The 22281-nt window shown below is 50.2% G+C and overlaps 1 protein-coding gene across 4 annotated transcripts in view; it reads right to left on the bottom strand.

The window, feature by feature from the left end:
• Positions 1-4003: 4003 nt before the first annotated feature.
• The window catches only part of FGFR1 (fibroblast growth factor receptor 1), a 34383-nt gene continuing 16105 nt past the window's right edge, over positions 4004-22281 (bottom strand). For 2 of the 4 annotated variants that reach the window (XM_064731092.1, XM_064731090.1), the window contains 14 exons: positions 21759-21934; positions 19919-20042; positions 18491-18681; positions 15361-15505; positions 13577-13779; positions 12078-12223; positions 10974-11095; positions 9899-10009; positions 9623-9813; positions 8577-8699; positions 8350-8420; positions 7993-8130; positions 6891-6996; positions 4004-6146 (listed from right to left, as the gene is read on the bottom strand). In XM_064731092.1, the coding sequence (XP_064587162.1) occupies positions 5970-6146; positions 6891-6996; positions 7993-8130; positions 8350-8420; positions 8577-8699; positions 9623-9813; positions 9899-10009; positions 10974-11095; positions 12078-12223; positions 13577-13779; positions 15361-15505; positions 18491-18681; positions 19919-20042; positions 21759-21934 (2024 nt within the window). In that variant the 3' untranslated portion in view covers positions 4004-5969. The remainder of the gene's footprint in view (positions 6147-6890; positions 6997-7992; positions 8131-8349; positions 8421-8576; positions 8700-9622; positions 9814-9898; positions 10010-10973; positions 11096-12077; positions 12224-13576; positions 13780-15360; positions 15506-18490; positions 18682-19918; positions 20043-21758; positions 21935-22281) is intronic. The other 2 variants (XM_064731089.1, XM_064731091.1) reach the window with 1 other exon arrangement.

Raw genomic sequence — 22281 nt, 5'->3', positions numbered from 1 at the left:
CACTGATTTCACTTGCCACTAATTGTGACTGTGTTCATAGGGGTCTGAGGATGAGGGAAGAGACAAGGATGTCTCCATGTTTCAGAAGGCTTGATTTATTATTTTATTATATATATTACATTAAAACTATACTAAAAGAATAGAAGAAAGGTTCTCATCAGAAGGCTGGCTAAGAATAGAATAGAATAGGAAGGAATGATAACAAAGTTTGTGTGCTCGGACTCTCTGTCTGAGCCAGCTGTGATTGGCCATTAATTAGAAACAACCACATGAGACCAATCCCAGATGCACCTGTTGCATTCCACAGCAGCAGATAATCAATGTTTACATTTTGTTCCTGAGGCCTCCCAGCTTCTCAGGAGGAAAATTCCTAAGGAAAGGATTTTCCATAAAAGATGCCTGTGCCAACTAATTCTTCAGAAAGAACTCCTGAGCCAGGTTGTCCTGCTCTCTCTGCCCCCCTTTCCCCCCTTATTTCTTGTCTGAGAGAACAGTCAGTCACACTAAACAGCAAACTACAGATTTAACTCAAAGATGTACATTCCACCTGAATCAAAATGGATTTCTACCCTGGAAAATTTCCACTCTGCCTCAGCACCTTGCCCTGGAGCAGGGAATTTCTGCTGGATTTCTGCTGCATGCTGCTCCTGTGGCAGCGCCAGCCCCGAGCCTTGCGTCAGCCTCTTCCCCTGAAAGCTGCAGGGAAAAGATGCCCCGGTCAGCACTTTTGGAGGACATTAGCATTCAGAGGGAAAGGCGGTGATTTAGTGCGGCCCAAGCACAACAAAGGCTGGGATTTACAGCTCCCGGATCCCAGCAGCACATTCCTGCAGCCCTCCTGCCTCTGCTGTGAACGTGTAACAAAGGAGAGGAGCCTGAAATCGAGTGGGGCAAGATGTCAAATCTTGCATGGAGCAGGATGGGATGCAGGTGGCAACGTCCCAAGGTGTCCCCAGGGCTGGTCCCACCCTGCTTCTCCTCGTGATGCCCAGGACAGGGGGGTTTGGGGGGAGCTGTGTGCCCCAGCTGCAGCTGCACACATCTGGCTCTGCTCAGCTCTGGGGGGCTGGAGCTGCACATTCCTGAGCCTTTTTGGAGCATCCCTTGGCGCACTTTGGAGCACCTTAGAACATCCCTGTATCCTTTAGAACATCCTTGAGCCCCTTGGAACCCCTTGGGTCCCTTGGAAGCCCCTTGGAGCATCCTGCTGACCCCACAGCTGGCTGGGACACGGGGATAGGGGGTGGCTGAGGGGGCTGGGGGATCATTCCCCACCCACCCTGAGCCTGCTCGGAGCTGTGGGAGCTGCCCCGAGGTGCAGTGGCACAGGAGGTGGAGTGGCACAGGAGGTGCAGTGGCACAGGAGGTGCAGTGGCACAGGAGGTGCAGTGGCACAGAAGGTGCAGTGGCACAGGAGGTGCAATGGCACAGGAGGTGCAGTGGCACAGGAGGTGCAATGGCACAGGAGGTGGAGTGGCACAGGAGGTGCAATGGCACAGGAGGTGCAGTGGCACAGGAGGTGCAGTGGCACAGAAGGTGCAGTGGCACAGGAGGTGGAATGGCACAGGAGGTGCAGTGGCACAGGAGGTGCAGTGGCACAGGAGGTGCAATGGCACAGGAGGTGCAGTGGCACAGGAGGTGCAATGGCACAGGAGGTGCAGTGGCACAGAAGGTGCAGTGGCACAGGAGGTGCAGTGGCACAGGAGGTGCAATGGCACAGGAGGTGCAGTGGCACAGGAGGCGCAGTGGCACAGGAGGTGCAGTGGCACAGGAGGTGCAGTGGCACAGGAGGTGCAGTGGCACAGGAGGTTCCTGCAGGGCTGGCAGGGTGACAAAGCCCAGCTGAGCCCTGGCAGAGCAGCCACAGCCTGGGCTGGGGCCAGGAGATTGTCCCGGCCCTGCACAGCCCGAGGGCTTTAAAAGGAGAGAACGAGGAGGGAGAGGAGTGGAGAAGACAAAGGATGCTGTGAGAGCCAAGCACTCAGCAGGCACCCAGCACACCCCACCCGCTCGGGGGCTCCTCAGGGCAGCACCTTCAGCTCCTTCATGGCCCTGGAGCCCTTTCCCAAGGGATCCTGCCCCATCTCCCTCCTCAGCACAGACCTTGGAGGGGCTGCAGGGGTCCATCTGGGGGGTGCTCTGGTCCTGGGTGGGACCTGTGGGGTGCTGAGGTCACTTTTGGGGTATCCCCATCTCCCACATTGCCCACATGGACAGGATGGCTTAGCAGGAAGAGCAGAGAGGAGCTGAACCTTCCTGCTGGGCTCCAGCATTCAGGCAGCTCTGTGCCATCGTCCTCTGTGGTTTCTGCTGGGCAGCACCCTGGGGACCCTCCAAGCTGTGTCCCCATGGAATTTAGGGGGCACCCAGCTGCATGTGCCCCTTCTCCACCCTGCAGGGAGCACCTGGCATCTTGTGGGTGATTTTTTTGGTGGGCACCACCTTGGGGACCCTCTATTTTGTGTCCCCATGTGTGCAGGTGGGTGGTTTTGTGCTGGGCATCAGCCAGAACGGCACCTTGGGGACCCTCCATGCTGTGTCCCCATGGAATTCAGGGGGCACCCAGCTGCATGTGCCCCTTCTCCACCCAGCAAGGAGCACCGGCATCTTGTGGGTGATTCTCTGGCATCGCCAGGCAGACCTGGAACTCATCGTCCATGGATTCGGGCACCATGCTTGGCCTTGTCCACTGCGGGGAAACCTCGGACTCATGCTGTGTCCCCATGGAATTCAGGGGTACCCACCTTCATGTGCCCCTTCCCCAGCCCTGCAGGCAGCAGCACCAGCAGCTCTGCTGCAGCTGCTCTGCTTATTATCATATTTAATCGCCCTCCTGGTAACCCCAGGAAATGAGCAGGAGCCGGTTTGGGATGATGTAAACACCAACTCCAGCTCTCCCTGCGCCAAGAGAGCTGTGATTTATGCAATTTATGTGATTTCTGTGATTTATGGAGCCCCCCAGCCCTGCCCCCAGCCTGGGCTGCCACTTTAATCCAGGCCTGCAAATTCAACATAAATCACTTGATTAAAAGCTCTACTTAATTTAAAGGGGGTGGGGCGTGGGCAGAGTGCAGCTGATCGATTTAATTTACACCGGGAAACAGCAACAGGCAGACACGTTTAAAAAGGTTTCAAAAGGCTGGGGAGGCCCCGGTGATGCTGCAGCTGCTTCAGCTGCCTCAGTTTAACCCTTTAAAGGCTCTCAGCCTCCCTCCATGCATGGCCAGCCACCTCCCACACCCTATCCAGGCCCCTGTGGGGTGCAGGGTGCTGGAAGATTTTTATGGGAAGCGCTGGAGCCATGAAAAAACAGAATTTCCCCAAACGCACCTGAGCATCATCTTCCCAAAGTGCTGCCTGTTTTTTGGGGTTTTTTTCATGGCATAAGCCATGAAAAAAAACAGATATTTCCCAAACAGTGACTCATCTCCAAAGTGCTGCTGTTGTTTTTTTTTTTTTTTTTTTTTTTTTTTTTTTTTTTTTATTATATGGACCATAAAAACAGAATTTGCAAAGAGTGAGCATCATCCTCCAATGCTGCCTGTTTTTTGTTTTATGGCGCTAGACATGAAAAACACAATTTTCACAAGCAGCTGACATCTCTTCCAAGTGTGTTGTTTTTGATTTTTGGGGTTTAAAGCATTGAGCTGAAAACGGATTTCCAAGCAGCTGGCATCATCCCCAAGCGCTGCCGTTTTTTGGTTTTTTTTTTTTTAATTAATACATGAGATGAAAAAAAGTTTGCAAAAGCAGTGAGCATCATCTTCCAAAATGCTGCCTGTTTTTGTTTTTTATGGCCTAGAGCCATGAAAAACCAGAATTCTTCTCCACAGCCTGACATCACCTTCCAAAGCTGCTGCTGTTTTTGTTTTTGTTTTAAAGCACTGGAGCCATGAAAAAACCAGAATTTCCCTAAAATCAGCTGAGCATCATCTTCCCAAAGTGCTGCCTGGATGAGCTTGAGCCCCCTCCCCATCACCCCTCCACCCAAGGGAGATGTAAGGGTGGTTAAAGTCTTTTAATAATTACAAGAATTCCAGGATTTCATTACAGAAAAGAGTTTACAACAAATAATATTTCTCCGTACAAAGGCAAAATAAACTTTTCAAGTAACAGCGGCCCGGCAGGGAGGGATTTCAGGGAGGGTGCCCTGTCTGTCTGTCTGTCTGTCTGTCCGTCCGTGGGACTGCAGGGGGAGCACAGAGCTGGGCTGAGGGTGTGGGGATGCTCCCAGGTAAGGCACTGGCAGGGGATGCCCGGGCATGGTGGGGTTGGCACCGAGCTGGGCACTGCCCAGAGCTCCCCCCAGGGCACGTAATGACAACAGATTCCCAAAAGGCATCATCGACACGTTATTATTATTATTATTATTATTATTGTTTAATACAACCCCATATAAAACTGAAGCAGCAGCAGCAAATTCTTATCGAGGGACCTAAACTGAAATAGGTTTAGAACATAATTTAAAAAAATAAAACCAGCAAAAATAGCAAAATATATGACTTTTTTTGTTTTTTTTAATATATATATAGCAACTGATATCTACCAGCCACTAGTACCTTCCTACCAAACTGGTATATCTCTGGTAACAACCCTTTTTAAAAAGACATGTAAATATATATTCATATTTATACATATTTTTTCCGTTATGTACACGGGACTCTGGGTTTAGCACGGGTGGGTTCAGGCACCTCTGAGCAGTGCAGGGCTCCTGCCCTGGCTGTGCCAGGCCTGGCTCAGCAAAGCCCACGGGTGATGCTCTGGGGGCACCCTGGGCACGGAGGGAGCCACACCATGAGGGTGCTGGCATGCTGAGGGTGCCAGTGAGGCTCCTGGCACACCAGTGATGGTTACAGAACACCAGTGGGGCTCCTGGCACACCAGTGAGGCTCCCAGAACACCAGTTAGGGTCACAAAATGCCAATGAAGCTCTTGGCACACTGTTGAGGGTCTCAGAACACCAGTGACACTCCTGGCACACCAGGGAGGCTCATGGCACATTAGTGATGGTCCTGGCACACCAGCGAGGCCCCTGGCACACCAGTGACACTCCTGGCACACCAGTGATGCTTACAGAACCCCAGTGAGGCCCCTGGCACACCAGTGACACTCCTGGCACACCAGTGATGGTTACAGAACACCAATGAAGCTCATGGCACACCAGTGAGGCTCCTGGCACAACAGTGATGGTCCTGGCACACCAGTCAGGGTCACAGAACACCAGTGAGACTCCTGGCACACCAGTGAGGGTCACAGAACACCAGTGGGGCTCATGGCACACCAGTGAAACCCCTGGCACACCAGTGAAGCTCCTGGCACACCAGTGATGCTCTCAGCGCACCAGTGATGGTCCTGGCACACCAGTGAGGCTCCTGGCACACCAGTGAGGCTCTCAGCACGCCAATGATGGTCCTGGCACACCAGTGATGGTCCTGGCACACCAGTGAGGCTCCTGGCACACCAGTGATGGTTACAGAACACCAGTGAAGCTCATGGCACACCAGTGAGGCTCTCAGCACGCCAATGATGGTCCTGGCACACCAGTGAGGCTCCTGGCATGCCAAGGCTCCCCCCCTGTGCAGCTGCAGGAGGCAGGTGCTGCTCGCAGCTCCCCAGGTTCTCCTGGCACACCAGCCTGTGCCCCAGCAGGCTGTGCCACCCCAGGATGCCTGGCTGGGCTCTTTGGCCACGCATTGCCCACGGGAGAGGATTTCAGCTCAGCCAGGTGGGAACTCTCCAGCACAGAATGACAGAAAAGAGGTTTAAAAACAAAAGGAGGAAAGGCCACGGAAACCTTGGTGCCTTTGGGCTGTGCAGAGCTGGCAGGAGGAGCTGGCAGGAGGAGCTGGGTGGTGGTTTTGGTTATGTGAGATGCTACAGATGTCTCTGAACCCTTTCTGCACCAGCTGAGCACAGCCGGGCTGTGCAGGCAGCGTCCATGGGCATGGCATGGCATGGCAGTGCCAGCCTCAGTGTCGCTTCAGTCCACCATTGCTGTGCTGAGGGGGCAGCTTGGGCAGGCAGGGCTCGTCGGGCAGCGGGTCATGGGAGAACACTGAGTCCTCTCCTGAGGAGCACGTGGAGCTGCGCGTGTCCGGGAAGCCGGGGGAGTACTGGTCCAGGGGCAGGGACAGGTCCAGGTACTCCTGCAGGGACAAACCCCAGAGAGGGCTCAGGAAAGGACAGGGCAGCTCCCAGAGAGCCCCTCACCCAGGGGAGTACTGATCCAAGGGCATGGACAGGTCCTGGCAGGGACAAACCCCAGGGACAGGCTCAGGAGGGGACAGGGCAGAGCCTCAACCAGGTGCCACCTCTCCTACTGACCCTGATCCAGGGCCATGGACAGGTCCAGGTACTCCTGCAGGGACAGACCCAGGGATGGGATCAGGAGGGGACACAGGGAGCCCCTGACCCAGGTGCCAGCAGTGCCACCTCTCCTCCTGACCCTGGGAAGCCATGGGCAGGTTCAGGCACTCCTGGCAGGGACAAATCCCAGGGACGGACTCAGGAAAGGACAGAGCAGCCCCCATGGAGCCCCTGACCCAGGTGCCAGCAGTGCCACCTCTCCCACTGACCCTGGGAAGCCATGGACGCTCCTGGCAGGGACAAACCCCAGGGACAAGCTCAGGAAGGGACAGGGCAGAGCTTCACCCAGGTGCCACCTCTCCTACTGACCCTGATCCAGGGCCATGGACAGGTCCAGGTACTCCTGGCAGTGACAAACCCAGGAAAGGACTGGGTCGCCCCCATGGAGCCCCTGACCCAGGTGCCACCAGTGCCACCTCTCCCACTGACCCTGGGAAGCCATGGACACTCCTGGAGGGACAAACCCCAGGGATAAGCTCAGGAGGGGACAGGGCAGAGCCTCACCCAGGTGCCACCTCTCTTACCTGGTTGGAGGTCATGGCCACGATCCTGTCCAGGTCCTCCACCAGCTGCTTGAAGGTGGGTCTCTGGGAGGGGACGGCGTGCCAGCAATCCCTCATCATCATGTACCTGTGAGGGCAGGGCAGGAAGGGGCTCAGCGTGGGCACCCCCAGCCACAGGAGCAGAGAAGCACCAGGAATGTGTGCCCAGTGTCCCTGTGCCCAGGCTGGACCATCAGGGAAGATGCTCCTCCAGGGTGATCCTCCATGTGCAAGGAAGGGAAACCCTTCTCAAGAATTGCTTGGATTGTGGGAGAGTGAGGAATACTAAAGATGTGATGAACACTTAATTCTTTTAGAAATGTGGCTAATTTTTGAGATATATATGCAGGACTACTGTTGGTTTTTACTTCTTAGGGCACACTGAATGAAGCAAAAGTTTGCAAAAAATGCTGACAGGCATGATTACTTGTTTCACTTGTGTGAAAAGAAGCAAAAATTGCACTAGAAAACGTGTCTACTGAAAGATGAATATTTTTAAATTTACTAAAGAAAGAGTATTTAGTGATGTCTGTTTGCTATAACTGCAGGCTTTGTAAACTGTGCTGCTCTTGTAGAAACAGGAGGTTGCACAAGCTGACAGGGCAAGTATTGATGATAGCCTTAGCTTGACTTTTGGAAATTTGAAACATTTCCACAAGTGCTTGCACGTTTTGGTGAAAAAAGGCATGACTCAATTTTGCTTGTTTAAAAATGTTTGGCAAAGTGTTTGAAATAACCATTGTCAGTTTGTCCGCTCTCGTGTTTCTTTCTACTAAAAATCCAGCGAAGCGAAGAATGAGCTCTGATGTGAGAAACAAAATATGGATTAGTCCTATATTGCAAAGCTGTATAAAGACATGAAAGCCTGCCCTATCAACCCAGGGAGGAGGATGGACACAGTCTGGGCTGCTCCCTGTGCTGGGATTCCCTCCTGTCCAGGGAGATGCTCATTATTGCAAATCTGGCTGATGTTTTTGCAGGGCTGGGATTGTAACTCCCAACATCTGCCTGCCACCCTCCATGCCCCAGCCCACGTTGTGCCCCCAGCAATGGCACTCAAACCCCTCTTCCCCACGCCACTCACAGCTCGTTGGTGCAGTTGCTGGGCTTGTCCATCCTGTGACCTTCCTTCAGCAGCTTGAAGAGCTCCTCAACGGGCACACCGGGGTAGGGGGACCCACCCAGGGTGAAAATCTCCCACAGCAGCACCCCAAAGGACCACCTGGGAACACAGGGCACATGCTGGGGCTCCAGGGTGCTGACACCCTGCTGGACCCCAGTGAGAGGCTGGTTTGCTGGGAGGAACAGCCACCCACTGCTTCAATTCACTCTGCAGGATGAGTCCCAGCACCAAAAAATGTTTGGCTGGCTGGCACCAATTGTTATTTCATTAAATCAAAGCAAACCCCATCCATGCATGTCCCCAGCAGGCCCTACTCACACATCACTCTGGTGGGTGTAGATTCTGTCAAAGAGAGCCTCGGGAGCCATCCACTTCACTGGCAGGCGACCCTGGAGCACAAAACCCACAAGGGCTGTGAGGGAAGCTGAGCCCTGCATGCCTGGGGCACTGCCAGCACAGACTGGGGCACTGCCAGCACAGACTGGGGCACCCCCAGCACAGACTGGAGCCTCCCCAGCCCGCAGAACCCCTGGCACAGCACTCACATTTGTGGTCTTCTTGTAATAATCGATGTGGTGGATGTCACGGGCCAGCCCGAAGTCGGCGATCTTCATCACGTTGTCCTCTGTGACCAGCACGTTCCTGGCTGCCAGGTCCCTGTGGATGCACTGACCAAGCACAGGGATCTCAGAACTGGAGGGTTCTCCATCATGATGGGGTGTGTCATGGATATATTTTATGAAAAATCCTTTCATTAGGATTTTTTGAAATCCTTTCATTAGGGTTTGACCAAGCAGAGGGCTCTCAGAACCAGAGGGTTCCCCATGATGGGATGTGAAAAATTCTTTATCATTAGGATTTTTTTCTCCTGAGAAGCCTCAGAAATTAAATGTAAACAATGGTTATCTGCTGCTGTGGAATGCAACAGGTGGATCTGTGATTGGTCTCATGTGGTTGTTTCTAATTAATGGCCAATCACAGTCAGCTGGCTTGGACTCTCTGGCCAGTCACAAGATTTTATTATCATTCCATTCCATTCCATTCCATTCCATTCCATTCCATTCCATTCCATTCCTTACCTTGCTAACCTTCTGATAAAATCTTCTATTCTTTTAGTATCATTTTAATATATCATCTTCTTTTAATATAATATATATCATAAAATAATAAATCAGACTTTTGATGAAATCCTCTCTCTATTCTTTTAGTATAGTTTTAAGATATTATATTATAATAATTATATTTTATATTATAGTATAGTAGCTATATATAATATAATATATTACATTATGTTTTAATATATTATATTTTAATATACAATATATTATATTATATTATATTATATTATATTTTAATATGCCATATATTATTTTACATATATATATAATATTAAATTTTCTTTTAATATAATATATATATATAAAATAATAAATCAACCCTCTGAAACATGGAGTCAAGATTCTCATCTCTCCCCTCATCCTGGGAACCCTTGAGAACACCACCACAGGGATGGGCAGGGAGGGAAGGGTGCATGCCCCAGGCCCAGCTGCTGGGCTCCCCATCCCACCACAGCCACCTGGGAGCTCCTCACCTTCTTGGAGGCCAGGTACTCCATGCCCCGTGCCACCTGGTAGGCACAGGAGACCAGGTCCTTGAAGGAGAGCTGCTCCTCGGGCACGCGGGCGGGGTTGTAGCAGTACTCCATGCCCGGGGGCCGCCGTGCCTGCAGGTACTCCCGCAGGTTGCCCTTGCTGGCGTATTCCACAATCACATACAGCGGTCCTGAGGGGATGAGAACATGGAGCAGGGTGCCAGGAGAGCCCCTCCAGCTGAGGGGTGGCACAGGGGACACCTCCTGCCCACTCACCGTCCTGCGTGCAGGCTCCCAGCAGGTTGATGATGTTCTTGTGCTTGCCAATCATCTTCATCATCTCCATCTCGGAGATGAGGTCAGACAAGTCCTTCTCTGTGGCGTCAGCTGAAGGGGAGGAGGCAGCACTGAGGGGGTGCACACTGCAGACCCCAGCCAGGGCTGTGGCATCATGCCAGTATAATTTCAATATATCATTTTCTTTTAATATAATATATAGATCATAAAATAATCAATCAACCTTCTGAAACATGGAGTCAAGATTCTCATCTCTTCCCTCGTCCTGGGACCCCTGTGAACACCACTACAGGGAGGGAAGGGTGTGTGCCCCAGGCCCAGCTGCTCGGCTCCCCATCCTACCAAACCCCTTTTCTCCATCCCAGCACTGCACCCTCAGCTCGTTGGTGAGCTGTGAGCTTTGTGAGTAATTGCATCTTATAAATACCCACAGTTATCTCTACCTAGTATTGTATTAAGGGCTACTGCTTCACTGAAAGTTTGGCTTTGCAAACTTTCTGAAAACTCCTCTCTCTTGCTTGCTAAAAATTTCACAGCATTGTTTTGCAAGAATAATTCGTTACCATCAGTTTCTTGTATAAACTGCAGCGTAGCCATGATATTTTCTGAAAAATCCTTTCCTTAGGATAATTTCTCCTGAGAAGCTGGGAGGCCTCAGGAACAAAATTGTAAACATTGATTATCTGCTGCTGTGGGATGCAACAGGTGCATCTGTGATTGGTCTCATGTGGTTGTTTCTAATTAATGGCCAATCACAGTCAGCTGGCTTGGACTCTCTGTCCAAGCCACAAGCCTTTGTTATAATTCTTTCTTTTTCTATTCTTAGCTAGCCTTCTGATGAAATCCTTTCTTCTATTCTTTTAGTATAGTTTTCATGTAATATATATCATAAAATAATAAATCAGCCTTCTGAAACATGGAGTCAGATCCTCGTCTCTTCCCTCATCCTCAGACCCCTGCAAACACGACCACACTGCAGTTAGTTAATTACATTCTGCCCCCTTAAATTCCTTCTGTGGCATCATTTTGCCAACACATTTTTGCTGCCACTTACACTTGAGCATCTTCACCGCCACCTTGGTCACTCGGTTGGGCTTGTCCTTGTCCAGGCCGATGGCTTCTGCCAGCACCACCTGCCCGAAGCAGCCTTCTCCCAGGGGCTTGCCCAGGATCAGCCTGCAGGGAGAAGACCCCAAATGTTGGGGAAGATGAAACAGGAAAGCCTTATCAATATGATTGTCTGGCAAAAGATTTGGAGAATATGGAAACTATAAGCGAGATGGAAATGAAAGCAAGCTTTGAGATCCCTCAGTTACTGAACAACTGGAAAACAATGGTGTGGCTGGCTGAGGGTAATCCCCTTTTGATGGAACAACACCCTCTGCTTGCAGACAGCTCCAAGGGTCAGAGCAGACCCTGCTGGCTCTGACCCCACCATCCTACCCCCATTGCTTCTACACCCGATGCAGCAGGGCAGCAGGATGCCCCTGGCACCAGCATCACCAGCAGCATCCTCTGGTGTAAGAGCTTAAATGAGGGATGTAGGACTCCAGGCAGCTTTTCAAAATGCAGTTTATTCTATCTAAGAGGTCACAGCAGTCCAGGGCTGTGGGTGACAGAGCTGTGCCCACAGCTGTCAGCTCCAGCTGCAGGCAGGCCTGGAGACCCTTTGGCTTAGGTTACAATGCATTATAAACTTTTCTTTGCTGAGCATCTTCATACAGTAGAACCAATCTATACCTTAACTTTTACCTATAGCCTATCATAACTACTGCAATTACCATAGTCCTGTTATTGTTCTCCAATCAGTAAAAGTCAGTACATTACAGTTTAAGTTAGAAGTTGTTTTTCAGTTTTCTTGCAGTGGAAAATTCTGAGACCTTTTTTCTACTTGCAACATTTGCTGACTTGGTTTCCTGTGCTATCTTCCTGCTTGGTAAAGATATCTTCTTGTTTGAGGTAGGTTTATCTTTTGCTCTAAGCCATAAAAACTCTTTCTAACCAACATACTCTTTGCTTCTTTGAGTGGCTCAGCAATTCTTTTCTTCTATATCAACACTCGCTTCCATCTCTATTCTTCCATCAGACTCAACATTTAAAAATCTTTCTGCTATCTGTGAGACTTTCTTGTCAAACTTTCATCCTTCCCAACCCTCACCTGTCCCGGGGCAGCTCCCAGCGCGGATCCTCGGGCAGCTCGTACTCGGAGACCCCGGCCAGCATGGGGGTGCCGCTGGAGGAGAGGCGGGAGGGCCTCACCAGCATCACCCCCGAGTTCATGGACGAGCTGGAGTCGGCTGACACCTGCAGGGGAATGTGGGTTACCTTCATGCAGTGCCCAGCCCGCAGCTGGCTGCCCCCGGGGTGGGGGAAATGGTGATGGGAACATTGGTTCACCCTATGGAAGTGTGGTCTGTGTTGATGGAGTGACAAAACTATCCTTTGTACCCTTGAAGGAGTGACAAAACTATCAAAAAGGAAAGAAACCCAGAAATTTCCCTTCTGGTTCAGGTGAAAAAGCCATCTCATAGGATCTAGGGGACTTCACCTCAAACTTAAGGATACTACACTTAAGGATACCCAATTGCACAGAAGCCAAAAAATCTTGTATAGGAATGTGCTCCCTGTTGACAGAGTGACAAAACCATCCTTCGTCCCCTTGAAGGAATGACAAAACTATCCTTTGTACCCTTAAAGGAGTGACAAAACTGTCCCCTCAAAAAGGAAAGAAACTCAGAAGTTTCTCTCCTGAATTAGGTGAAAAAGCCACCTCATAGGACCTGGGGGACTTCACCTCAAACTTAAGGATACCCAATTGCACAGAAGCCAAAAAGTCTTGGATAAGAACATGCTCCCTGTTCTCAGAGTGACAAAACTATCCCTTGTCCCCTTGATGGAATGACAAAACTCTCCTTTGTCACCTCAAAAAGGAAAGAAGCCCAGAAGTTTCTCTCCTGGATTAGGTGAAAAAGCCACCTCACAGGACCTGGGGGATTTCACCTCAAACTTAAGGATACCCAAATGGACAGAAGCCAAAAACTCCTGCCTGGGCAATTAATTAGAAAAAGAAGTGAACAAAGAAACTAATTGCTTTTGTGAGGTGTATTACCCAGAGCAAAGACCTCCTACACCTGGCTTGGTTTTTCTCTGTTTGTTATTTTGCCTTTTTGTTTCCAACACTGCAACAGAAGCCATCCTGCTGATTTTTATGCCTCCAAGGGTAGCTGAGCTATCTTGGCTGTGTTATAGACCTCTGAAAACTTATTAGACCTGGATCGAGGAGGCTCCTATAACAGCCCCTGCCCACCCTGCCCATGTGCCCAGCAGTGTTGCTCCCCTCTGTGGAACTTTTAATTACTCTCCATCATGCTGCAGCCCAAAAATGCACAGCCTGGGAGCTCTCCCATCTCCTCCACGCTCTGCTCCAACCTTAAACTGCTGTAAATCCTCCTGGTTCTCCTCATGAGCTCCATCAGGGAGGGACGAGGGGAAGCTGTGCAGTCCCACCACCCTGCTGACTGTGCTGCCATCAGAAGCACAGCCAGGTGGGCACATCCAGCAGGGTGAGATGGTCCCAGGTGTCCCCATCCCTCCTCCCCCAGGTGCCCTGGGCTCCAGGAGAGGCAGTAGGTGCAAACAAACCCCCTCTCTACTTTCTGTTACCTGTCTGCGCAGGGGGATGCTCTTGGCCAGCTTGTGCACGGCCAGCTGGCTGTTGAAATCTGTCTTCTTGGTGGTGCTCTTCAGCTTGTAGATGATGATGGTCACCACCATGCAGGAGATGAGGAAGGCTCCGATGCAGTAGATGATGATCTCCAGGTAGAAGGGGGACGTCATCATGGCTGGGGTGTCTTCAATGGCTGGGTCAGCGTGAACAGGGGGTTTGTTAGCACCCACCAGGCCCCAGGGAGTGGAACTGGGGAGCCCCTGGCTCGTCCCCAAGCTCAGGGGGGACTTTGGTGCAGCAGGGCCTGGGGGCTGCCCCCCAAACCTTGCAGGGAAATTGTGCAAGCAGCCCCCAGCTCATCATCCCCAATGCCTCTGCCACCTCTGCAGCAGCACAGGGTGGTCAAACGGGGCAGGAGTGAAGAAGGGGACCTTTGGGGACAGGTTGTTTAAACTAAAAACTTAACAACTTTGTGAAATTTGTAAAGCTGGTATGTTTATTACAGTGCTGGACACACGTGGAGATGATTCTCTTTAAAAGACATGAGTACTTTTGGGAATTTCAGATTTTTAAAATTTTAAATATATATATATATAATATATAAACAAATATATCTATAATATATCTATATATTTTTTCTTTTAAATATATATGCCTACAATTTTACAATAGGTTTCTATATATTCATTTTTACGAATTTTGCATAACATTTGCTGTTAGTTCTTTATTAGAAAGAATTTTTAGGTCATGTTGACTTGCTTTCATAGCAGTCTTTCTGTCTTTTTTTATCACTCTTTGTCTCTTTTTTTTTTAAATTTCTGTTTTCCACTGAAGTAGTTTTTTTGAGCTTAAGTTTTTGTAGTCAGTTTTTGTAGTCAGGCTAAATAGTTATGTTTTCTAACTAGAGATTTAAGTTCAAAATGTACATTTCACTTAAATTAAAATGGATTTCTATTTTGGAGAATTTTAATTTTGTTTTTTTTTTTTATTTAATGCAATGCAGCCAGGGGCACTCCAGTGGCAATGACCTGCTGGGAGAAGGGACCCACAGACTTGGTGGCTGGTGGGGTTTTGGAGCCCTGAAGAGCTCCGAGCCCATTCCATGTGCCTGGTTCATGGTGAATCAGGCAGGATGGGGCTGCCAGCCCACCCTGTGCACCCCCAGAGAGCAGAACCTCAGAGAGAGGTGTGAGAGGGAGCTGAAGGTTCCTGCCCCAACCTCTGAGCACACCCGGTTGACAAAGCAGTGGCTGATAACTGGGAAAGTTTTGGCTGGGAAGCAGCGAGCACACAGCACCCCAAAAGCTTTCCCCAAAAGCTGTTATCAGGCTTTGCTCCCTCATTGATAGCCAGCAGCAGCATCAATGGGGACGGGGCAGCCATCCCCACAGGGCAGGCACACACAGCCCTGGATGGTCCCACACCACAGGGCAAGGCCAGGCTCTGGCAGGGAAGGGCAGCACTGCCAGCACCCCTAAAACCCCCCTGGAGCCCCTGAATGGCAGCACTGGCCTGGCCTGGGGGTGTGAGACCGTCCTGTTCCAGTGGAGCCAGCCCTGGTTAAGTACCCCAGGTATGCATTGCCTGGGCCAGGGAGAGAGCAGGGGCAGAGCCCAGCTGGAGTGGAGGGGAGCACAGAGCCAGGGGACACTGGGGACACTGCCACAGCTGCAGGGCAGCCCTCACTGCGCCAGGAATGGGGCTGGGATGTGCTCTCTCCCGGACCACAATGCATACCACGGAAAGGAGGGAGGAAAGGAAGAGGAGTATATACCTTCGAGAACTGTCAACCATGCAGAGTGATGGGAGATCCCAATAGAATTACCCGCCAAACATGTATACTCCCCAGCATCCTCAAATGAGACATTCCTTAAGTGAAGCACTTCCATTTCTTTGTCTGTCGTGTTAACGCCAGCCGTCTGGAAGGGAAAAAATGGGAGCAAAAAAAAAAAAAAACGGAGAAGCAAACGACATGAGATCTTCTGGGAGGAGCCAGAGAGGAGGGAGAGCCCAGTCTCATTTGGCAGAGCCCCGGGGAGCAGACAGAGACCACTGCAGAGATGAGAGACCCTCGGGATGACCGCTCATCCCTGGCGACCTAGGGAGATGCTGTTAAACAAAACCCTCCACCAGACGGGGTGTCCTGCCCATCATCATGCTGGGGATGGGCTGCATGGAGAAATCACCTGGGCAGGGCTGGCTGGACAGGGAGGGGAGCACAGAGACAGGACACAGACGAGAGGATGGTGGCACAGACAGGGGATGCAGCCCTGTGCCAGTCTGGGGTGCCTGGACTGGCATGATGGCAGCACCCTCATGTGTGGGTTTCTATTAAGAGCTACAGCATCACTGAAAGTTTAGCTTTGCAGGTGAGATATAAACCTGAAAACTCATCTCTCTTGCTTGCTAAAGAGCTCACAGCATTGTTGTGCAAGAATAATTCGTTAGCATCAGTTTCTTGTACAAAGTGCAGAGTAGCCATGATATTTTCTGAAAAATCCTTTCCTTAGGATTTTTCCTCCTGAGAAGCTGGGAGGCCTCAGGAACAAAATGTGAACAATGATTATCTGCTGCTGTGGAATTTAACAGATGCATCTGTGATTGGTCTCATGTGGTTGTTTCTAATTAATGGCCAATCACAGTCAGCTGGCTCGGACAGAGAGTCCGAGACACAAACCTTTGTTATCATTCTTTCTATTCTTAGCCAGCCTTCTGATGAAATCCTTTCTTCTATTCTTTTAGTATAGTTTTAATATAATATAGATCATAAAATAATCAATCAAGCCTTCTGAAACATGGAGTCAGATTCTCATCTTTTCCCTCATCCTAAGACCCCTGTGAACACGGTCACACACTCACAGACCCAGGTTCACTGGTGCCAGACACAAAACAACACGAGTGCACACACTGCTGCTCTCAAGCTGAAGAAAAGGGAAGTTTATTTTCTGTCTCTAGCATTTATAGTTTTCTAAAAGTGACAGTGGACTGGAGGGTGAAAGTGCCACCTCTCCAACGACACTGGACAAACCAACAGTCCATCAAATTTCTCTTCTTCCATAAAAGAATGCAAAACAACGAGTTATTTACAGAAAGCGTGTGAGAGAAAGTTTGCTACAAGAATGTGAACATCAGAATGCTTAGAAAATCTTAAAAAATCTTAAAAAAATCAGGGTGACAGCAGATCCAGGAGGTACCTGGTGTGTGCATGATGGGGAGGACAGACACTGGGACACACACACAGCACAGCCAGCCCCGCTGGGTATTTTTCCATGGTTGTTGCACCAGAAACAGCAGAAACAGGAGAGCCCAGAGTTTTGTCTTCCACCGCCAGGCATTCCTCGTGTTACCTGTGGCCAGGGGCCTGGTGACAGTGAGCCACGCAGACTGGTTGGCCTCTCCAATATAATTGGAAACCTTACAAACATACTCCCCGCTCTCGGCCTCTGTCACATTGTACAGGGTCAGCACCTCCGCATCGGAGCTATTAATCCCCGAGTGCTGGAACAGACCAACAACAGCAGTCACACGGCTGTGCCCAGGAACCCCAACGCCCTCAGGGCTGGCACAGGCTCTGCCAGCTCCCACAGGGGTGGGGGGCACGGGGATGCACACAGAGGGGCACAGGAGGGAGGAGCAGGCAAAGGGATGGGGGGTAACTCTGCTCCCTCCATTCAGGAGCACAGCTGGGATGCATGGAATCACAAAATGGGTTGGAAGGGATGCTTAAAGGCCACCCAGCCTGACCTCCTGGCACAGCTGGAATGGTGCCCAGCGTGCCCACTGAGTGGCACTGCTGGGGTGCACAGGGAGCTGCTCTGCCTGGGACCATGCAGGGCTCAGCTCCCAGCTCCAGAGCTGGGCTGGCTGCCTGGGACACCCACCCAGCCCTGTGCTGTGTGCCCTTGGGGCTCCAAAAGCACTGGGATAACACACCCAGCCCTGTGCTGTGTTCCCTTAGGGCTCCAAAGGCATTGGACAACATGGGATAATACCCCCAGCCCTGTCCTGTGTGCCCCTAATGTTCCAAAGGCATTGGGATAACACACTCAGTGCTCTACTGTGTGTCCTTAGGGTTCCAAAGGCATTGGGATAACACACCCAACCCTGTGCTGTGTGCCCTTGGGGGTCCCAGTCCTATGCTGAGTGTCCTTACGGATCCAAAGGCACTGGGATAACACATCCAGCCCTGTGCTGAGTGCCCTTAGGGTCCCAAAGGCACCAGGACAGCAGACCCAGCCCCTTGCTGTGTGCTCTTAGGGCTCTAAAGGCACTGCAGAACCCACTCAGCCCTGTGCTGTGTGCCCTTAGGGCTCTAAAGGCACTGGGATAATACATCCAGCCCTGTGCTGCATGCCCTTAAGGCCCCAAAGGCACCCCCAGCCCCTTGCTGTGTGTCCTTAGGGTTCCAAAGGCACTGAGATAACACACCCAGCCCTCTCCTCAGTGCCCTTAGGGCTCCAAAAGCACCAGGACAGACCACCCAGCCCTGTGCTGAGTGCCTTTAGGGCTCTAAAGGCACTGTGACACCCACCCAACCCTGTGCTATGTGCCCTTGGGGGTCCCAGTCCTGTGCTGAGTATCCTTACGTGTCCAAAGGCACTGGGATAACACATCCAGCCCTGTGCTGAGTGTCTTTATGGCTCCAAAGGCACACCCAGCCCTGCACTCAGTGCCCTTAGGGCTCCAAAAGCACTGGGATAACACCCCCAGCCCTGTGCTGCGTCCCCTTAGGGCTCCAAAGGCGCAGCTGGCGCACACATCTGGCACACCCAGCCCTCCCTGCTCCCCGCTGCTGATGGCTCTGGGCTCCAGGAGTGCCCAGGCTGGTCCCCAGCCCCAGGTGACTCTTGTGGCTGCCAATGCTCCTGTCCCAGGCACTGGGAGCCCCCAGAGCGTGGCTTTACCTTCAGGATCTGCACGTAGGGCAGGTTGTCAGGCCCGATCTTGCTGCCGTTCACCTCGATGTGCTTCAGCCACTGGATGTGGGGCTGGGGGTCGCTGTACACCTTGCACACAAACTCCACGTTGCTGCCCAGGGCCACTGTCTTGTTGGCAGGCAGCCCTGCCTGCAGGATGGGCCGGTGTGGGGAGCGCTCTGCGGGACCAGACATGTTTTATTTTATGAAAAATCACAGACAGATTTTATTTTATTTTATGAAAAATCCTTTTGCTAGGATCTTTTTCTCCTGACAAGCTGAGAGGCCTCAGAAAGAAAACGTAAACAATAATTATCTGCTGCTGTGGAATGCAACAGGTGCATCTGTGATTGGTCTCATGTGGTTGTTTTTAACTAATGGCCAATCACAGTCAGCTGTCAGACTCTCTGAGAGTCACAAGATTTTATCATTCTTTGCAAGCCTTCTGATGAAATCCTTTCTTCTATTATTTTAGCATAGATATAATATAATATAATATAATATAATATAATATAATATAATATAATATAATATAATATAATATAATATAATATAATATAATATAATATAATATAATATAATATAATATAATATAATATAATATAGTAATAATGTAATGTAATGTAATATAATATAAATAGTATAATAATATATAATAATATAATAATATATATATATAAAATAACAAATCAGCCTTCTGAAACATGGAGTCAAGATTCTCATCTCTTCCCTCCTCCTGGGACCCCTGTGAACACCACCACAACGGGGCACCTTACAATGGGGCTTGGGGTGCACCCTGCAGCCCCCCATGCCCAGAACCCCTGGCAGAGGTGGGCACCAATGCCCCCAACTCAGCATTCGTGTCCCCTCACCCAGGAGCCTGCCTGCGGTGGGGTGACAGCATGCAGGATGGGGGACAGGTGAAACCCCTGTGGGACAGGGACATCAGCACCTCTTGGGCAGGGTGAGAGGTCAAACCAACCTATGGAGGGTCCTGGCTGCTCACAAAGGGGCTGCCACTGTGGTGAGTCAGCATTAACAAACCCCTTTGTTCCCCTCGCTGACTGTTCCCTTCAGTTTGCTCAGTGTAATCAAATTAAATCACATTTTTAATGGTTCATTTACTGGCATTTAGAGCAGCTCCACATGTGGAACTGCTCAGACCAGCCTTCCCAGCTGGGAATTATGGCTAATAAGGTGATTAGAAAAACTTTCTGTCTGGTCTATGAAATTATTTTCACCACAATTAAAAACCCCCAGAACAGGGTGGGGTGAAGCTCTCGCTGCCCAGACTGGGGCAGGAGGCCATGGGATGGTGGGCAAACCCCTTCCCTGGGAGCAGAACCCACCCAACCCTACAGGGTGGTGTTTGGGAGGGCTGAGGGTGTGGGGTGAGCCCCCAGCCCCTGCACTCACCCACAACATCCAGCTGGTACGTGTGGTTGATGCTGCCATACTTGTTCTCCACGATGCACGTGTAGTTGCCCTTATCAGATGGCACCACCGAGTCCATGATGATGCTCCAGGTGGCCTGGCGGACCTGGGGGGGACAGAGCCAGTTATGTGCAGCCTGCAGAACCCCAGACCTGCTCGTGTTCAACCCCTGGCACGGGCAGGACATCAATCTCCCTTTGGGGTCACCTCTGTCCTTCCCTATAGAGGGGCTGTGATTGCTGCCAGGAGGGACAGGAGGCACAGAGCCAGCCCTGGCCACACAGAGCCAGCCCTGGCCACACAGAGCCAGCTGTGCTGAGCAGATGTTGCCCATGGGCTTGTGGGGACACCCTCCCTGCTGTGTGCAGGGAACAGAGCAGCTTTGCTCCTCCTGCAAGAGCTGCTTCCCTGGCTGGTCCTGGGGGTCAGACCCTGCTCCCCATGGCCAGTGGGGTCTGAGGTGGGCAGTGGGCAGCTGCAGCTGCACCCAGGGCACTCTGTGGGTGCTGCTGACCCAGTGATGTCCTCTGGGAGAGCCTCAGTGGCTCTGCTGGGCACTGCCCAGGTCCCTCTGGCCATGGGGACTCTCCAAATTCCAGCCCTGTCACTGCCAGCTCCAGCTGTGGCTCCTCATGGCAAACCCTCCCTGAGCCCAGCTGGAAACTGGGTTATTTCCACTGCTTATTTCAGCCCTGCTGGCACTGTGCTGTCACCAGCCACGTCCTGGCTGAGCCTGTGTCCCTGCAGGCCACCCTGCCCAGAGCTGGCAGCTGTGATGTGGCTGCATTCCTGGCAGGAGCCCTGGCATGCAGGGCACGTCTGGAGCCGCTTGTGACACGTGGCACGTGGCCCAGGGGTGATGGGGGCTCAGGCTGCAGCTCCCAAAAACAGAGAGTTGGCAAAAGAGGACAGTGCTGCTTTCTGGATGGGGAAAAGGAGCTCAGGGATGCTGGTCTGGAGTTGTGAGAGGGGGAAAGCCAAGCTGCCATGCCAGCCAGTGCCATCCTCAGCCTGGCTCTGCTCCTCCCCAGCTCAGGGAGCCCCAAAGATGTGCTGGAGCACCCCCACTGTCACAGACATGTTTTATGAAAAATCCTTTCCTTAGGATTTTCCCTCCTGAGAAGCTGGGAGGCCTCAGGAACAAAATGTAATCAATGGTTATCTGCTGCTGTGGAATGCAACAGGTGCAGCTGTGATTGGTCTCATGTGGTTGTTTCTAATTAATGGCCAATCACAGTCCAGCTGGCTTGGACTGTCACAGTCAGTCACAAAATTTTATTATCATTCCTTTTCTATTCTTAGATAGCCTTCTAATGAAATAATTTCTTCTATTCTTTTAGTACAATAATTAGTTAATAATAATTAGGTTTAATATAATAATAATATAATAATAAATAATTAATTATATATTTTTAGTATATATAATTAGTTAATAATAATATAGGTTAAATATAATAATAATAATATAATATATTAATATATATAATACAATAATATATATTATATATAATATATTATATATATGTATAATATAACATTATATTATATTAATTAATTAATTATATTATATAATTATAATATTATATATAACATATATAATTAATAACTATTATATATAATATAATAAAATACATATACTATTATATGATAATATATAAAAAGAGTATAATGATGATGATAATAATATTATAATAATTACATTTAATATAATATATATCATAAAATAATAAATCAACCCTTCTGAAACACGGAGGGAGTTCAGATCTCTCATTTCCCTGCCCCAGGAGCCCCCAGCCCTGCATTCCCCCCATCCCAGCCATACCTTGTACCCCCCAATGCGATGGTCAGGTTTGAACTCTTTGCCGTTCTTCAGCCAGCGCAGGGTGGGGTTGGGGGTCCCGCTGGAGGGACATTTGAATTTCACTGTTTTGGCAGCAGGGACAGCGTGGAGCTTCTTCTCCATCTTCTCAGGATAGGTCCAGTAGGGAGCAATGGCCTCTGGGGAGCAGAGGGAGGGCTCAGCAGGGCCAAACCCAGCAGCCTCCTGCTCCTGAGACACCCGAGGATGCCCAGAGAGGAATCAGGAGAGATGCCAGCAGGGAATGCCAGCTGAAGCAGGGAGGGGAATTCAATACGTTGCATATTTTTTAAATAGGCCTAATTTTTTAAATCCATATCTTAATAAGTCTTACAATATCAGAATGATTTCTTTGTTTGCAGGTTTTTACGTGGGAAAATATTTTAGCTTTTCAGACTAATAAAGACATGGTTTTATCCAAGCAATGAAATTTGATTATTTTTTCTTTTGTTTTTTTAATTCTTTTTGAGCTCATTAGGGGCATTCA

The sequence above is a fragment of the Zonotrichia leucophrys genome, chromosome 22 (assembly GCF_028769735.1).
Source record: "Zonotrichia leucophrys gambelii isolate GWCS_2022_RI chromosome 22, RI_Zleu_2.0, whole genome shotgun sequence".
Classification (NCBI taxonomy): domain Eukaryota; kingdom Metazoa; phylum Chordata; class Aves; order Passeriformes; family Passerellidae; genus Zonotrichia; species Zonotrichia leucophrys.
This window is presented reverse-complemented; position numbering and strand designations above follow the sequence as displayed.